The 17,644-nt window shown below is 35.4% G+C and overlaps 1 protein-coding gene across 1 annotated transcript in view; it reads left to right on the top strand.

The window, feature by feature from the left end:
- The window catches only part of LOC150110348 (uncharacterized), a 220,889-nt gene that overhangs the window by 176,308 nt on the left and 26,937 nt on the right, over nt 1–17,644 (top strand). Inside the window, exon 18 of the mRNA XM_090396252.1 lies at nt 15,428–15,648. Coding sequence (XP_090252378.1) covers nt 15,428–15,648 — 221 coding nt within the window. The remainder of the gene's footprint in view (nt 1–15,427; nt 15,649–17,644) is intronic.

The raw sequence follows: 17,644 nt of genomic DNA, 5'->3' as shown, positions 1-17,644 counted from the left end.
CGTCTTCAGTCTTTCCAAACATGATCTGATCATCTGCAAAGAGGTAGCGTGTCTATTTTTTATGTCGATTAATTTGGAAACCACATGTATTTACGTCTCACCATTTTTTGATATTGTCCATATACAGGGTATTCGGGATAAATTTGACAGTTTCGTAAGGAAAAAGAAAATCTTCTTTGTATCTATTAAATTTAATGAATTGACAAAAAAACATTACAGGCAGAGTTAATTACAATACTATCAACAAGATTTACTCAAAATAACCACCATTAGCATCGATCACAGCTTCAATTCTGCTTCGGAACCTCGAACAAGCTGATGCTACAGTCTCCCTGGGAAGGGCCGCAAAAACTGTTTTAATTTTATCCATTAACTGGGCTTTTGTATTACTGGAAGTGCGATTGGTGTCTTTTTCAACTGCACCCCATACAAAATAATCCATGGGGTTAAGGTCTGGGGAGTTTGGAGGCCAAACATTTGGACTGGTGAAGTCGTAGAAATTTTCAGACAACCATTTTTGACTTTTCCCAGAGGTGTGGCAAGGGGCCGAATCCTGCTGCCATACATACGGCCTACCATTGGCTACCCTTGTTATCCAGGGCTTGACTACAGTTAGCAACTCCACGAACAAAGCCCGAATTCCAATGCCAGGGTTCTTCAACACCTGTTCCTGCAGATTTGCGAGGAATTCTGCTGTACGAACGCAATCAGATCGTCTGCTAGGGATCTTTCTTCTTGCTACATCCTCGTAGTCACCATTGCAAGTCTCTAGTTCATGCCTGATTGTTTTTACTGTATTCAGGGAGCATTGGGCAGCAGTCGTAATATCCTTATTTTGATGGCGGGCACGAATCATCATGATACAAGTTATTCTCTTCCATGATTCAGGTGGGTTCCAGCTATCCATCCTTTCTGACATCTTGTATATGAATGAAGAAGGGTCCAAACTTTTAAATGAAGAGAAGTGTGTGTTAATACATGTAACTTACGGAAAAATATAATTAATTATAAATATGTCAAATTTATCCCGAACACCCTGTATATATGTAAAATAATATGGATGATAAAGGACAGCCTTGACGGACTCCTCTGTTTATTGGTTTCCAAGTAGATATGGTATCGTTTTTCTTTATTGGTACTTCATTATTGTGGTATATGTTCAATAGGGCATTGTATAGTTGGTTTGGAATGTGATATTCCTTTAAAGTTTCCTGTAGTTTATTTCTTAAACGATTATCAAATGCTTTTATATAATCAATAAAATTATGAGTGTTTCAATGTTGTATTCTCTATGTTTTTCTATAATTATTTTTAAAATAAAAGCCCAGTCTATACATTATCTTCCCTTATGGAATTCGTTCTGTTCTTCTCCAAGCTGTGATTCTATATAGGACAGTGGTTCCCAAAGGGTGCGCCGAGTCTTCCTCGCAGGGACGCAGCGTTTACACAATTTTCATAATTTTATTTCCATTTTTAATTCAATGTGATAGGACGAGTCATCTAACGGACCTGGTGCAATCCAGTAACTCACTTAGTGATAACTGTTTGCAGAAGCCTCCACTAGAGCGCTCTACAATAATTCAGTTTCTCGATTCTTTTAGTAGTTTCTCAAACTTTCTCGGTACTTTGTGTTCTTATATAAATAGCTGTCGGTTTTGCGCGGTATTAGTGTTGAATTAGTTTTCGGAGATTGTATCAACTGAATATTGTTGAGATTTAGTCAAGTGACGTTTTTGAAGTATTTCTTCTGGTATGTATTTTTAAAGATGGGTCGGTTTTTACTAAACAGTAATAAGCGTTGTGAGAGAGAAAACAAAGAGGGCACACCATCAAACAGTGGCAAGAGTGTGAAAAAGCGCAAGTATTGAAAGTATGATGACAGTTATTTGGACTTGGGTTTTACGTCGACAGAAGTCAATGGTGAAGGGAGGCCGCAGTGAGTACTGTGTATGACAGTTTTGGCACCAGAGTGCATGCTACCAAGTAAGTTAAACGCCACATAGAAACCAATCATCCCAGCATGGTTAGCATGCTGGGATGATCGTGACTACTTTACCAGAAAGTTAAACGAGTTAAATGAACAAATAGGTAGTTTTTATAAGCAGGCGCCAATACTAAGCAATGCTTTGCTTGCATCTTACAAGGTGGCACATAGAATCGCAAGATATAAGAAGCCTCTCACCATCTCAGAAGAACTCATTCTACCGGCTGCTATAGATATAGTGAGTCTGCTGGGAAGCTGCTTTCAAAAGTGCCTTTGTCCAATAACACCATCAGTCGCAGAATACAGCACATAGCGGAGGACCTCAATGATCAATTAATTGAAAAAAATAAAAGGGAAAGAATTTGGGTTGCAGCTGGATGAGGCCACAGATAATAATAATGATGCTCACTTGATGGTAATAACATTGTAGAAGACCTTCTCTCTTTTGTAAAAGTATCACTCCTGGTGCTAAGGCTCAACACTTGTTCGGGATCCTTGATACTTTTATATCCGAAAATACTTTGAAGTGGACTAATTGTGTTGGTGTCTGTACTGATGGTGCTCGTTCTATGTACGGATGTTATGGAGAATTGCAGGCACTTATTTGAAGCGAAGCCCCTGATGCACTGTGGACCCATTGCGTTTTTCACAGGGAAGCACTCGCGTCAAAATATCTGAGTCCTAAATTGAACCAGGTCTGTAATGAATGTAGTTAATTTTATTTATAAAAACTCTGCCGTTTTTATGAATAAAGTTTTTATAAATAAAGGCAAGGTTTTTGAAAAAAACTATGTGAGTATATAGGATCCGTCTTTGTTGTACTACAGTACTTCGCGATGGCTGTCTCTTGGTAATGTTTTATCTCCTATGTTTGAACTGCGACAGGAAATTTATATTTTTCTTAAAGAAGAAGACAACATGTTTACCGAACGTTTTGTCAATGAAGATTTTTTAGTAAAACTAGCATACTTATGTGATATTTTTGAAAAGATGAATGCTCAATCTCTTCCAACAGGGATGCAACATGCACCTTTTAAAGTCAAATGAGAAAATTTCAGCTTTTATAAAAAAACTAAAACTATGGAAAAGAAAAATGAATGAACACGGAGGCAAAGTCTGTTTCCCCTTGTTGCAATAGTTTTTGATCTCCAATAGTGTTGATTTCTCTCGAGGTATGAAATCCATTTTTGAAGAACACTTATCACCTGGCTTGAGAAATATTTTCAAAATGATAATATCGATAAATTTGCATGGATTGAAGATCCATTTAATGCCAGCGCTCCATCTGAATTTACTGCTGCAGAAGAAGAGAATCTCATTGAGTTGTCTTTCGACAATACGTTGAAAACAAAATTTAGCAGCATGGAATTAACTGAATTTTGGATATCAGTAAAAGATGAATATCCCCTTCTAAGTGAAAAAGCTCATAGAATTCTAATTCCATTTGCGATGATTTCTATTTGTGCGAAGCTGGATTTTAGGCGGTCGCTGTGATAAAAACTAAGTATCGCGCGAAAATCAATGTGGAGAAAGAAATGAAGGTGACTGTGTCCAGATTGATTTCAAGATTTCAGAAAATGTGCGGTGATCAACAGGCTCATCTATCCCACTAATGATAATTAGTTGAATTTGTTCAATTACGTTTTTTTTTGTGATATTAAATACATGTTTTATTTATTTTTACCTAATCCTTTAATTAAAAAAAAATTATTCATATTTCGCAAAGTATACTTTGCGAAATAGCGGTTTTCCCGGTTTTCCCAAGGTCGCCTTGGGAAAACCTTAATTCAGAAAAGGCCCCGACAATCGAAAAAGTTTGGGAACCACTAATTTAGGATATTAATATGTTTGTTAACATCTTTGCATGGATTTTATAACCGGAATTGAGGAGGCTGGTACGACGATAGTTATTGCAATCTGTTTTTTGTCCTTTTTTTATATTGGAATCACTAGAGCTCTACCCGAGCTTTTTGGGGATTTTCCCTCTTTGTATATTTGGTTTATAAGTTTTAGAAATCTGGTATTAAATTCTTTACCTGCTAATTTAATAAGTTCTGTGTTTATATTATCTTCCCCTGGTGACGTGCTTGTTCTGCTTTGTTTGAGGGTGTTTTGTAGTTCTTCATATGTAAATTCACCTATATTACTGATGTTGTATTTCAAGGTAATTCTTGTATCAAGGAGTTATAATGCCATAACTTCTGGAAATACTCGTCAGGTTTCTGGTTCGATTATATCGATTTTTGTTCTTTGTTTTAAATCGTTATTCATTTGTTAGATGATTCTATATTTTAGGTCTTTTTAATGTATAGTTCCGTTCTACACCTTCTGTCCAAAAAGAAACTAGTGGCGCCACTTGTTGTATCTTTTTGTTGTTGAAAGCGGCAACCTATATTAGTGTTGTGTCAACTGTTTATAACATTTGTTTCATTAAAAGCTGAGTTATAGTGGCAAGGGTGACAGTGTGTTTTGACGAACGGTCGGTCGTCACGATATTCATGCCGTACGCGAGAATTTTCGCTATCAATTGCTTCCATCTCGAAGTTTGGAAGTAATTGATAGCGAAAATAAAACAAAATAAAACTTCGAGATAAAACTCACCATTGACCGTTTGTCCAGGCGGAACGAATTCTTCGTGGATAATGCCCTTGGAATCGTAGAAACAAATCAGCATTATCTTTACTTCTGACTTCTCCAAGCGACTTTTTTTTCGGATGCCCCTCTTCTGGTGGTATCAACTCAACACTCTGGCGCTTTGTTTCGGGCTCATACTCAAAATACCACGTTTCCTCACCAGTAACGATCGTTTCAAGGAACTTTGAGTCCTGATGAGCGGTTTTAATGAGATCCTTGCAATGTTCAATACGATAATTTTTTCGTCGTGGGTCACTTTGTGGGGAACAAATCGCTAATTCAATTTACGAAGGCTCAACCTGCAGGGCAAAATGTTGTGCGCAATTGATCTTGGAATCCCCAATTCATTTTCAATCAATCTGACGGACAATGTCAGGTCAACGCACTTTTTGGAAGTGAGCTTCGCTCACTCCAGTTTTCGGATGGCTCAGCTTTTCGTCGTCCTCAAGCGTCTCATGACCACTTTGAAATTGCTTAAACCACTCGTAACCTCGAGTACGAGATAAGAATTCATCACTCTATGCTTTATGAAGAATTTGATGAGTTTCGGTAAAATGTTTACCAAGTTTAACACAAAAGTCAATCCCAGCTCTCTGTTTGAAACTCATTTACCGATCGTCAAAACACATTGTCACTCCTGTCACTATAACTCGGATTCTATTGAAACAAATCTCATAAACAGTTGGCACAACACCAATGAAGGTTGCTACTATCGACAACAGAAATATACAACAGGTGGCGCCACTAGTTTCTTCTATTTCCCAAACGTTCGATTCCTTTTTGGACAGAGGGTGTAATTTTCCTACAAAATTTTCATGTTTCCCTATTATTTTTCTACATGCTTTTTTTGTTATCGTTCGTTTCCTTTTATATTCAATGAATTATTAATCTGTCTTTAAATTTAGCCATTGTTTATATGCTATCTTTTTTTCTTCAATTATCTCTTTGATCTCTTCGTCCCATTGTCTAAGACATCTGTGTCTTATTTATGTTCGTTATGTTACCAAACTCTCTCTTGCAACATTTCCTAATATATATTTGATGTTTGACCATTCTTCTTCCACTGTCCTACTTTCCTCGATTTTACTCAACCAATCCCTAATTCTATTCCGATACAAGCCTCTGATATTCTCATTGTCTAAGAGTTTAATCTTAGATAACTAAATGAAACACACGTATTAACCACAGCGAAAATTATTTAATTGTAAATATTTAATATATCCTAAGTATCTTAGTACATCATCTTATATAGTTCTGTGTTTCTATTTTCTTTTGGTTTTTTTCCTTCCCTCCCATCTTGGTTTCCATTTAATTTTCCCTACCAGTAAGTAGTGGTCGGAGTCTATCTTTGCTCCTCTGTATACTCTGATGTCTATGATCATATTTGATAATTTCATATTAACTATTATATAGTTTAGGATATTTTTTGTATTTCTTGCCTGCCAGGAAAATCTGTGAATAGCTTTATGTTTAAAGTAGGTATTTGTTATTCTATAATTGTTGTATAGGGTGAATGCTTTAATCGCTTCCCATTATTATCATATATTGGTCCTATATTGGGTTTATGTGAGGTATTACCAATTCTTGCATTTAAGTCATCATTCTTATAATATAATCAGAAGAGTTTATTTGATGTATAATCTTTTGTAGTTTTTAATAAAACAACTCTGATTCTTCTTCTTTTTCCTCTTCTGGGGCATAAGTGTTTCTTATTGTAAATATTCTCTATGTATCTTTAGTCTTGTCTCTATGATTCTGTCATTCCAGTAGTTGTAATGTATAACATTTCTTATTATAGTTTTATGTATGAACATCATTACGCCTGACTTTGCCCTTTCTGCCATCTTTACTCCACTATAAAGATAGATATAATTATTGATTTCATCTGTTCCTTTTTGTTTCTTCTTTGATACGGTAATGGTAGCTCTCTTTATGTTTTGTTTTTCCGAGGTTTGGTATCATTCTTGTATTTTATGGTATATACTTCTAACAGCCCATGTTGATAGTTTCCAAATATTAGGTATCTTCTTTTTCCATGTTGTGTCCGTGTCCCAATCGTATCGATTCTCCGAGCTGGGTCGTTTCCAGTACGCTCCGTCCTTTTTGAATAGTCATGAGTCTTTGTAGTGAGTTTTAATTCAACTGAGGGGGGCTACCTGCAGTCTAGCTTGATGGTGAGACTTCCACCTTAAGGTCCTCAAGCTGGCCTTGGTTAGTGGTTATTAAAGGAAAATGAAATTCCCCTTAACCCTCGATTACTCTAATAGCTTCTGATGGGAGAATGGAGGAATCCCTCCAGAATTAGGACAGTAAGGATTACAGTATCGTGTCCTCTTCTAGAGATGTTAATAGAGGAGATGTAAGAGGGATCAAGACGGAAAACAATATAGGAAAGAAGTATTACTAAGAGTGAAGGACGCCATACTTATCTCAGGTACCCCGGGTGTGCCAAGTCCGTATTTGCAATTGCAAGTGCTTGGGGGTGTATATATATATATATATATAGTAACTTGTATTAACTTGGGTTGTAGATATTTTAAAAAAATAATAAAAATAAAATAATTTAAAAAATAACTCACCCACTTACAGCCTATCCAAATACCTTGCCTCTTCCTTAAAATATCTTATTGGTAATTCTTCCTCATATATCAAAAACTCGGAAAATTTCGCATCTAAGATGAAAAATTTAAAGCTCAAGGAATCTGAGAGAATGGTTAGATTTCATATAGTCTCTCTCTTTACAAATGTACCCACAAGACAAGTCGTCCTCAATCTACTGAAAAACAAAGTTTCCAAAAAACATTTTGCCCTATTGACGCATTGCATAAACGCCGGCTATTTCTCATTTGAAGGGAAAATATATAAACAACCCAGTGGCTTAGTTATAGGCAGCCCGTTTTATCCAGTGTTAGCCAATATATTTCTAGAAGACCTTGAAGAAAGAGCTATTTCAAGCGCAACATGAAAACCCAAACTGTGGTTGCGATACAAGGATGATATCTTCCTCATCTGTAAATATGGTCTAGAAGAATTCAAAACTTTCCTAGATCATTTGAATAATCTCCACCAGAATACCAAATTCACATCAAAACTCGAGATGAATGGCGTTTTGGCCTTTTTGGATTTAAAGATCACTAGGATGCCTGATTGTCTCGAATTTTCGATTTTTCGAAAACCAACTCACAGATAGATACAAGTCTCCTCTCATCACTTCCCTTCGCAGAAACTTGGTATTATTTTCATTCTGGTCCATCGGGCAAGATTTCTTATTTCAGAAGAAGAAGATCTTCAAATAGAACTTAATCACCTCAAAAGCACATTCTTGAACAACGGCTACACATCTCGAAGCATCACTAAACGTCTATACCCACGTCTTCAACCTCGACAATAAGATAACTACAATCCTATTACTCACATTCAATTGCCGTTTGTAAGCTCTCTATCACCAAAGATGGAGAAAATATGAAGAAATTTAATGTTAAAACTTATTTCACCACCCTACCAAAAGTTCGTTCGTTCCTGGGTCAACCCAAGCCAAAACACAACCAACTTCAGTTTCCAGGAGTGTATAAAAGCATTTGCAGTTGCGGCAAACCTTATTATGGACAAACTGATAAGTCTGTCTCACTAGGTCTTGAGGAACATCAACGTGACATCTCTTACAAGAGAACCCGTGCAAGCGCCCTCTCCAGTCATGTTCTTTTCTCCGCTAACTCTAATCTTGAAGAGCGTCAGCACCAGATAGACTGGAATATTACGACCACTGTCCATAAATGCGGTGGCGAACTAAAGAGACGTATCCTAGAATCAAACGAAATAGTTCTGGACCCATCACACATGAACAATAATTTAAGCTACAGCTTACCTGACTCTCTTTTTATTTTTTCCAGTTTTTTATAATTATTTACACACTTGAAGAAGTCGGCATTCCGACGAAACGAGTCACGTTTTATTAAAGTTTTCATCATACACCTTTCTCGGTGTCCTAGGCAGTATAGTTATTTAAAAAGAAAAAATATATATATATAAATCCTATCCCAATGGCTTTAACAGGCCTTTAAGGCCCACAACCTTCCAAGCATGCTTGGATTTCGTAACCGAAATACGAGGATAGAATGGTCACTCCTATGCCTCAAGGTATTCTTGGCTGTATCCCTGTGTGTTCACGGGGCCGGTTTGCCTGCTTGCGGGATGAAAAACACCAGATAAACTGGCGGAAAAACCCTACTGCCCGCGCCCAAGACCGGCTAACTTGGCTATGACTGAGGAAGATCCTTCAGCTCCTCACGTCTCCGACGGGAATCGAACCTAGGACTGCTAAGCATCGATGCATTGTTCAGGTGTAGATGAAAGCGATTTGCTTCGGTCATTTATGCATTAATTAATCTCATTAGACCAGCTTCGTCTTTAGGTTATACTGAAGTGCTTTCAGCCAGGTGAGAGACAAAGGGAGAAGAAACAGATGGAATAGAAACTGCGCCCGAATCGAACCATATGGTTGCGAAGCGCAAAACCACTAGGCTAACCGCGAGGACATATATATAGAGAAAGATATATATATAGAAAAGAAATATTCAATCTTCTTATAAAAATGTAAACACTCTCTAATCTGAGTTTAAAAATTGTATTTTTTTTTCAGCATTCAGATTAAGTTTATTCACATGAAACTAGTTTGTCACTATTTTCATATCTGTGTTGACAAGTTTTGTATTTCATTCAAAATTTATGTGAATTTTCGTGAATTTTAACATTTTTCATCTGCAAAGATAAACACCTTTGTAGATGACATCATTAGTATTACTTGAGTGGTTATTTTCGATTTTTTTTTCAACCGGATCATTTTCAGAGGCACAAAGTTCGAAAGTGTTTCAAAGTTATAAATAAATTTTATAACTTTGAAAAACCTCTTCTTCTAGGGGAAAGAAATCTAATAAAAATCTGGTATTTATCTTGAACTTTAGAATATATCCCGATGTTCCACTGTTAATTTTTATCTTGTCAATTTCTTACAAAATTTAGAAAAATAGAATGTATGAAATTTTGTTGATCCGTTTCAATTACTTGTAGTCGGACTATACGTAACGACAAAATTAGGCAAAATAAAATTGCCTGTGCATAAGCTAAACGTAGATTCAGTATTTCATTAACGCATTCCATTCTCAATTTTGAAGCAATCATTTGCTGTAAAATAAAAATAAAAAAATACTAGCAGGTAAGAGAGTTTTGAACCGTAAATTCCTTTCGGGATCCTGTACGTTCTCGAAAAACAACAAAGTGTCGTAAGCCGAAAATTTGGCTTAAAGTAAGGTCGGAAAGACAAGCATAAAGTCGATGATTTGTTGATCAACGAACTTTTTCTTAAAGAACTTTTAAAAAGAAACTCGGGTTCAATAGTTTAATAACATAATGAATTATTAAAACGTTGAGGGGAAACAATTAGCAAAATAATTGTCTTATTCTAAATACAGTATTTAAAGAATGAAAATTACAAATTAACTAGCGAAAGAATTTATCAGCACCAATCTTTAACAAAGGAGACAGGACCAATCCAGACAACTGTAGAAGGATAAATCTGCTCTGCACTACATTAAAATTATGCACAAAAATAATTGGTAATATTATAAATAATTAACTTAGTTATCTGGTGAGCAACAAGGGTTCAGGAAAAATAGATCTACAATAGACGTAATGCTGTATTTATATTAAATCAAATAATATACAAATCAATGGAAATCAATAAACCTCTTTACATGTGTTTTATTTATTTAACAAAAGAATCTGATAGAATACTGTTAAAAGACATAATAACCACGTCCAAAATACCTAAACAAATTTTAGAATTGATTATAAATATGTACATAGATTACAGTTCTCTAATAATATTTAATTTAGATGAAAGAAATAATGAAAGAAGTAAACCAACAGGAAAATGAGCAATACAAATTAAAAATGAAAAATTAAGATTAATTGGATATGGTGATGATATCATCTTAAAACCGTAAAATGATGATGACCTACAAAGATTCATAAATACATTCCATATTGCAGCTGAAAATGAAAATATGAATATATCAATAGAGGCATTTAAAACAATGACGTTTGCCAAGAAACTCATACATAAGATACAAATTAGAAAACAAAGGAAAAATAATTAAAGAAATTAGTAGGATAAAATATTTAACAATAGAAATAAACAGTTATGGCATCGAACAAAATGAAGATAAGAAGTAGCAATAAAAGCTAGTAGAATATCTCGATGCTTCATCTGGAAGTATAAGAGCATAAGCAAAGAAACACAAATAACAATCTATAAAGGCATAATCAGACCAGTACCAACATATAGGCAGAAACACGTATGGCAACTACAAAACTTAGACAAATAAATGAAATTACTGAGATCAAAACATTAAGAAAAATTGAAGGTGTAACAAAATTCGGGACTCACAAATCAGAGAAAATTGTAAAATGTTTCAAGATGGTAAAATAAATCACTTTAAGCCTTTTCCAATTCCATTCTTCATTCTCTGATTCATTCTAACTAAAACAATTTCAAGTAATGTTCCTCATGCAACAATGAACCATTAAATGTTTGGATCCAAAAACCCAAAGAAAAATACAAAATCATACATTCTGTATGAAAATAAAGAACTGCATAGAAAATGAAAGAGCCGCAGAGGAAGACCAAGGAAAAATAATGATGGGATAGCCATTGAAAGCGGAAACACTAGATTTAAGATTAATAAGATTAAACTCAATTAAGATTAATAGTCAAGAAGAAGAAGAAACTTTTTTCTGTATAGTTGGACCTGTTTTATTAACAAAATACTGATAACGATTCCTCTCGTGCTGGTTGGGATTTAATGAAATTCGATATTTAGATTCTCTGTTAAATTTGAAATAATTTAATTATTTTAAATAATACACTCTTAATTTAATAATTAGAACATATTATTTAATTTACTTTTAATTAGACATTTAGGTCATCATTTTTGTATTGATTTTTTTGGGCCTCGATTGTTTCAGATTAAGGACCACTTTTAGAATTATGTCTACGTGCTGACTAATCTATTCTAACTAAAAACATTTTCAAGTAATTCGTCTCATGCAACAGTGAAAAACTTATGGAAAATACGAATTCACTACGCGATTCTTGAAAACTCAAGAGTTCTTCATCAGTGTCAGAATTTTACATAAAGAATTTCTAGTAAAAGAATCATGCATTATTATTTAAACGATAGAGTAACTCGCCAAAACTAGGTAGTAATTTAGATAACTAGATAACTATACTAAATCTAAACACTCTCTAAATGAAAATGTATTTGTTCCTATCCTTTCTTTAGGTTATCAATCTTTAGGTTTTCTCTGCTTTTGTTGGAAATGTGCCGAAATTTCTAAGAGATTTACAACTTTAGACAAATGAGGCAAAACGTATAGTGAATATAGTGAACATAATCTTCTTCTTCTTCGCGTTATTCCCGCTTCCTATGCAGGGTCCGCGTGTTACTTTAGATGCGACGTCTTGTTAGTACTACTCCCAACCGACCCGTCGCCTGGTCTGCCGCTGGGGGGGATATATTTTTGACTGTAGAGGTGTATGTTCACGGGGCCGGTTTGCCTGTTTGCGGGATGAAAAACGCCAGATAAACTGGCGGAAAAAACCCTACTGACCGCGCCCAAGACCGGCTAACTTGGCTATGCCTGAGGAAGATCCTCAAATTCCTCACGTCTACAACGGGAATCGAACTTGGGACACTCCTTCCCCAGTCATATGGTTGCGAAGCGCAAAGCCACTAGGCTAACCGCGCGGTATAGTGAACATAATGAAGTAATTTAATATATGCAAATGCTTTAAAAATTTTAAAAAAAATGCAATTCCAATATTTAACCACATGTAACAACTCGATAGAAAAAATAGTTATTCAGACACTCGAATAGTTTCGTGAAATAATTGTTTCAGTGTCAAGATAAGGAAAAAATAATCAATTACGTTAAAAGCAGGCAAAGATCAAAAAGTAAATATCAGAAAAAGAGAAACAAAGAGAAGTACGAATGTCTTGTGTAGTCAGAATCTTGCCGTGTTTCATTTTATTTGCCTTTTTCTGTTTGCACTATTCTATATATATGTATTTTTTTTTTTCATTTCGGATCACTCTTTGAATGCGCGGAGTCGAAATTATAATTTATGTCAGGCATATCCGTGTATTACTACAATACGACCTATTTAAATTATGTTGTATATGCTGTCAAACTTGATTTTTCCCCACTCCCTTGAAATGCTCTGACATGCGATTCTCCTGACATTTTGGTCTATTCCATCCTACAGAACACATCCCACAGATATAAATACTCTTGCAAAAGCCAGATTTCTTAAATGGTGGATGGAGATTTAGAATTGACATCATCCCCTATCATCTAGAAGAAATTCCTATAGCACTAGGATCTATAGAAGTAACGGTATCAAAAGAACATTATCAAGATACGGATCAGTTACCTGTACAATACGCACGCTATCATCAGCCATAACTAAGCCTGAATTTGTACACAACGGAAGTTTTCAAAGATTTTCTCTTATGCATTTCACTAATACTGACGCAAGCACATTATTGCATTACTAAACACCCGGAATAAGTGCAATCATTAAACGTTCTACCAGTTTGAGATGAAAAATCTTGTTAAGGAGGAAGAAAGTAACTTTGAAATATTGTCTGACTAACTGAATATTTCAGAAGAATTACAGCTCAACTGAAAGCTTGTTTTTTTGTATTCATCGACAACATTCCATTATAGGCATTCTTCAGTAGGATAGAACTGAGGTAATCGAGCTTTCATTTTCTTTTTTCTATAATTCACAATAATTGATATTGATAATTTATGAGGAAATTCCCCTTACTTTTTAAAAATTGTGATATTTGTTTAGTAGAAAGAGGACTTTCCTTATAAGGGCATTCGCTTTCAGTTCGTTTTGTTCAAGTAGTTCGTTTTCAGTTGCGGGAATTTCTATTTGTCCCTCATGTCGTTCATCCCTGTGGGGGCGGCCCTGCTTGCAGACACTTCTTAGCTGTTTTATTAATCTGCTGCAGAGCATCACTAGAAATGCTTTTCTTGTTAGTCTGCAGATGCACACGTTCAGTGTGATCGTCGAGAGTGTTTTTCCGCTTTTCCGGTTTGCGCGGTTGGATGAGTACCTGTTTGCGATTCTATTGACTATTTGCTTTATGTTGCTATTCGTTACTGTGGTTAAAGCTCTCTGCCTCTGGTCTGTTCTTAGTGGTATCCTGAGGTATAGTCTGCCCACAGCTGAGAGAACCGTAGCTGGCGAGTGCCAACAAGAGGCAATTCATGTTGAAGGGGTGAAAGGAATAAGGCGATGTACGTATTTGTCATCAACACTGGAAATCATCTGCTTTATACGTAAAATATTCCAACTGTTATAAAAGCAAACCTAATTTTCCGACATGTAATACTAAACAATCTCATCCCACAAGACTGATTGATTACTCTATTACGGAATGGTTTCTCCTTCGCCTGGCATGCACAGAAGTGTCGAGCGATCACGCATCTATGGTTGCCCAATAAACCGTTTGTTCTTACCTCAGGAAGAAAGAAGAGGGAGGAAGATCTAATGTGGTCTTTCTTCTCACAGTAGAAGTATTGTGATGAAACTGATAGAACGTTTAATTATTACATTTATGCAGTTGTTTATGAATGTCGTAATGTATTTAGTGTGTCAGTAAGATCGAAATGCATAAGAGCTCATCTTCGAAAACTTCTGTTGTGTAAAAATTCAGGCTTAGAGCTGGCTGCTGATGGCGTATCTATTTTTCAGGTAACTGATCCATATCTTGATAATATTCTTTTGACCCCCGTTTCTTCTGTAGATACTGGTGCTATTGGAATTGTTTCTAGATAGTAGGGGGCTGATGTCAATGCCGTTTTGCAGCACTCCCTGTGCTCATGAATTGTGACTTAATTATATTTTTATTATTTCAGCTATACAGGAAGTGTGTTTTATTATTAGGGAGTATGGTTTTGGAAATGGCTATCAAGTACTGTTCCAAAGGTCGGTTTTCTATTGTGGCAAAAAGAACACTTCAGTTTTCTGCGTGATGATCCCGGAGTTGGTCACTAAACTATTACTGTATCTTGTGTTCTATGATACGGTGTTTGAACGTGAGAGTAGCGTTTTATGCAGCTACAAAATTTTAGCATTTTCTTTTTCTTGCAGCCACTATATTAATATAAGAAGGGAATGTTAGTGATCTCATTTTTGTAACAAGGGCATTTTTACTACCTCCGGTAGTGAAGTAGTAGGGAGTTCTTGATATACTTCACTTGTAAAAGGGAGCTGTACGATCCACATGATGGCGTTATCCTTTGCAAGCTATAGCTGCGATAGCAGTCCATGTGTCCATGAATGGCTAAGGTCGATAAAGAAGCAATAGTATAAAAGCGCTTAGGCCAGCTAACGTTACGGGCAGAATCGCAAAATCTTCTGTACTCCACGTTGTTTTGTATAAACACACACAATATTTAATAAGGGAATTGTTCACTGAAATCTGAAAGACACTGCACACAATAAAGGACTCTACTCTAAGGAAACACTATAAAAAAGGGAGAAGCATGAGCTAAACACCAGCACATCCGACAGTCTAGCCCACGGATAGATTCTGTGTTGACAAAATTTCCACAAACATTTACCAAGTATGATAAATATAGCTTGGTAAATAGAGTTGTTATATCCTTCTTTTATATTATTACATGAAAGTGAACTAAATTAGTATATTATTAATGTTTTTTCTTATTTTGCAGAGTACGTGTTCATTTATGGCTCTACAGATTCTGGAAAAGATAGCTCTTTGTCTATTAAACGTTCTAACACAATTAAATCATTTAATGTAAGTTTCTCGTACTGGAGAAGAAAGGAAATAACAGTAACTGTAGAAGGCGGATCCAACATTGTTTCTTTGAACAACGACCCTGAAGAAACATGGAATAAGATATTTACGAATAGCACATCTTCAATGAAAACAGTAAATATACTCTATTTAATTTTTATTAATTTAAACCGCAAATATTATACATTAAATAGACCGACAAAACTGGTTATATGATTATTCCTTATCTTACTTCGTATCCAGCTTGTATGACGGATGAACACATCATGCTTGTGTGTTTTAAGCCAGTCTACCAAGCATGATATGTTCATCCGTCATACAAGCTGGATACGAAGTGTATCACGGAAATTGAAATATTGTTGATATAATACTGACATAACATGATTACGAAGTTTCGAACTTTAATAATGTTTAAATATTGTATTTCTTCTACCATGAATGGTTGCGCGGAACAGATAAGAACTAAATGAATATTTCATTGAATTTCAGTGCAAGGTATATGTATATAAACTCAACTGAAAAGCCTTTCGCCATTTGTAAAAACAATCACTATCCAAGTATTTCATTCTCAAATAGACACGAAACCAATTATAGAACTTTGTTGTCAGTTTTCCAAAGTTGTAGTGAACGTGATATGGGCTGAATAATCTATTTTAATTAGTTAAAGGTCTACTTTAATGTAACAGTTATTTTTATTTAATTAATTTTTTATCAACCATACTGCAGAAATGAGAGGGTGCCACCTTCCACAATTCATGTAATATATATGTTAGAGCATGGATATTGAGGTACACGGTACAATGCTTTATGGAGATAAAATATAAAATAAAGCTCAGTGTTTCTATATATTAATCATATATTTACTAGTCGAATTTTCTAATACATAGTCTGCTGGTTACTAGAAATACTTTTCAAAACATCCGGTGTCGTCTTGCTCTATGACAAGAGGGGTACGTTTAGGAATTCAATACCTCATTTTAATAGTTATTGTTGTATATATGAGATTTATATTTTAATCGAATCAGATGTAAATGCTTTAGGGGTCTGCTAAGCATCGATGCATTGTTCAGGTATAGATGAAAGCGATTTGCTTCGGTCATTTATGCATTAATTAATCTCATTAGACCAGCTTCATCTTTAGGTTATACTGACAGCCAGGTGAGAGACAAAGGGAGAAGAAACAGATGGAATAGAAACTGCGCCCAACACCTTTTGCATGAAATGGAAAAGTCACCAATGCCTGTGCATAAGACATGTTTTCTATATATATATATATATATATATATATTCCTTTCAAAGTTCGACTTAACGCTGTCGATTATTGATTTTCAAGTGTTATGGCTTCATTTTAGCTATGACTGAAATGAAACTAAAAGTCTTTTCTCAAGTCACTTTCGATATGCTTTATCTTGGACTACCTTGGCTCATTTGTAAGGCCCGTGGATTGCATATTGGAGGAGAATTTTGAACCGATTTCCAAATGAGGCCTTTGTTCGAAATTCGTTCATCTTCATAACAGGATCACAACAAATGTCTCGATTTGTAAAGCAAAAAGTAGTCTGACCATGGAAAGGAAGAGTAAAAATCTATGCGAAAGGTACGTGGTTGTGAGTGATTGAAGGCATGGCGGTCCAATATAGGCAACTGTTATATGATTTCATGGTCTGAATTAGTAATAGAAGAGATGACACGTGTATACCTAGAAGGAGAACTTCGTGAGGAAAGATAAAGAGTGTTGAGTGAATGGAGAGAATTCCCAGAGTTGGCAGATGAACAGCATATTTTAAGCTATTGCATACATCAAGGATCTCGGCTTCTCTTTTAGCTTGTTCGGTGTAATCGGAAAATGGATACTACTTAGAACTGTGGACATTACACACATTTCTATCTATCACGACTGTTTTTACGTATAACATAACGCAGTTATGTTATGTGTTCTACTATATCTGAACACAGAACGTAACTTCACCATTAGCGAAGACATATTGCAAGTTTTATGGACAAAAAAGTTCAAGGCGTAAGAAGTGTTTTCAGAATTGGAGAATGGTAGAACCAGTAGATTAATCACATGTGATGTAAGAAATATTTTAGCACGGAAGGTTAACAAGCATAGCTACAAGATGACTCATCC

Source organism: Typopeltis vanoorti, chromosome 1 (genome assembly GCF_054136105.1).
Source record: "Typopeltis vanoorti isolate ZY-2024b chromosome 1, IOZ_Tvanoo_1.0, whole genome shotgun sequence".
NCBI lineage: Eukaryota > Metazoa > Arthropoda > Arachnida > Uropygi > Thelyphonidae > Typopeltis > Typopeltis vanoorti.
Note: the sequence above shows the minus strand (reverse complement) of the source record. Positions and strands in the feature narration are given on the sequence as shown.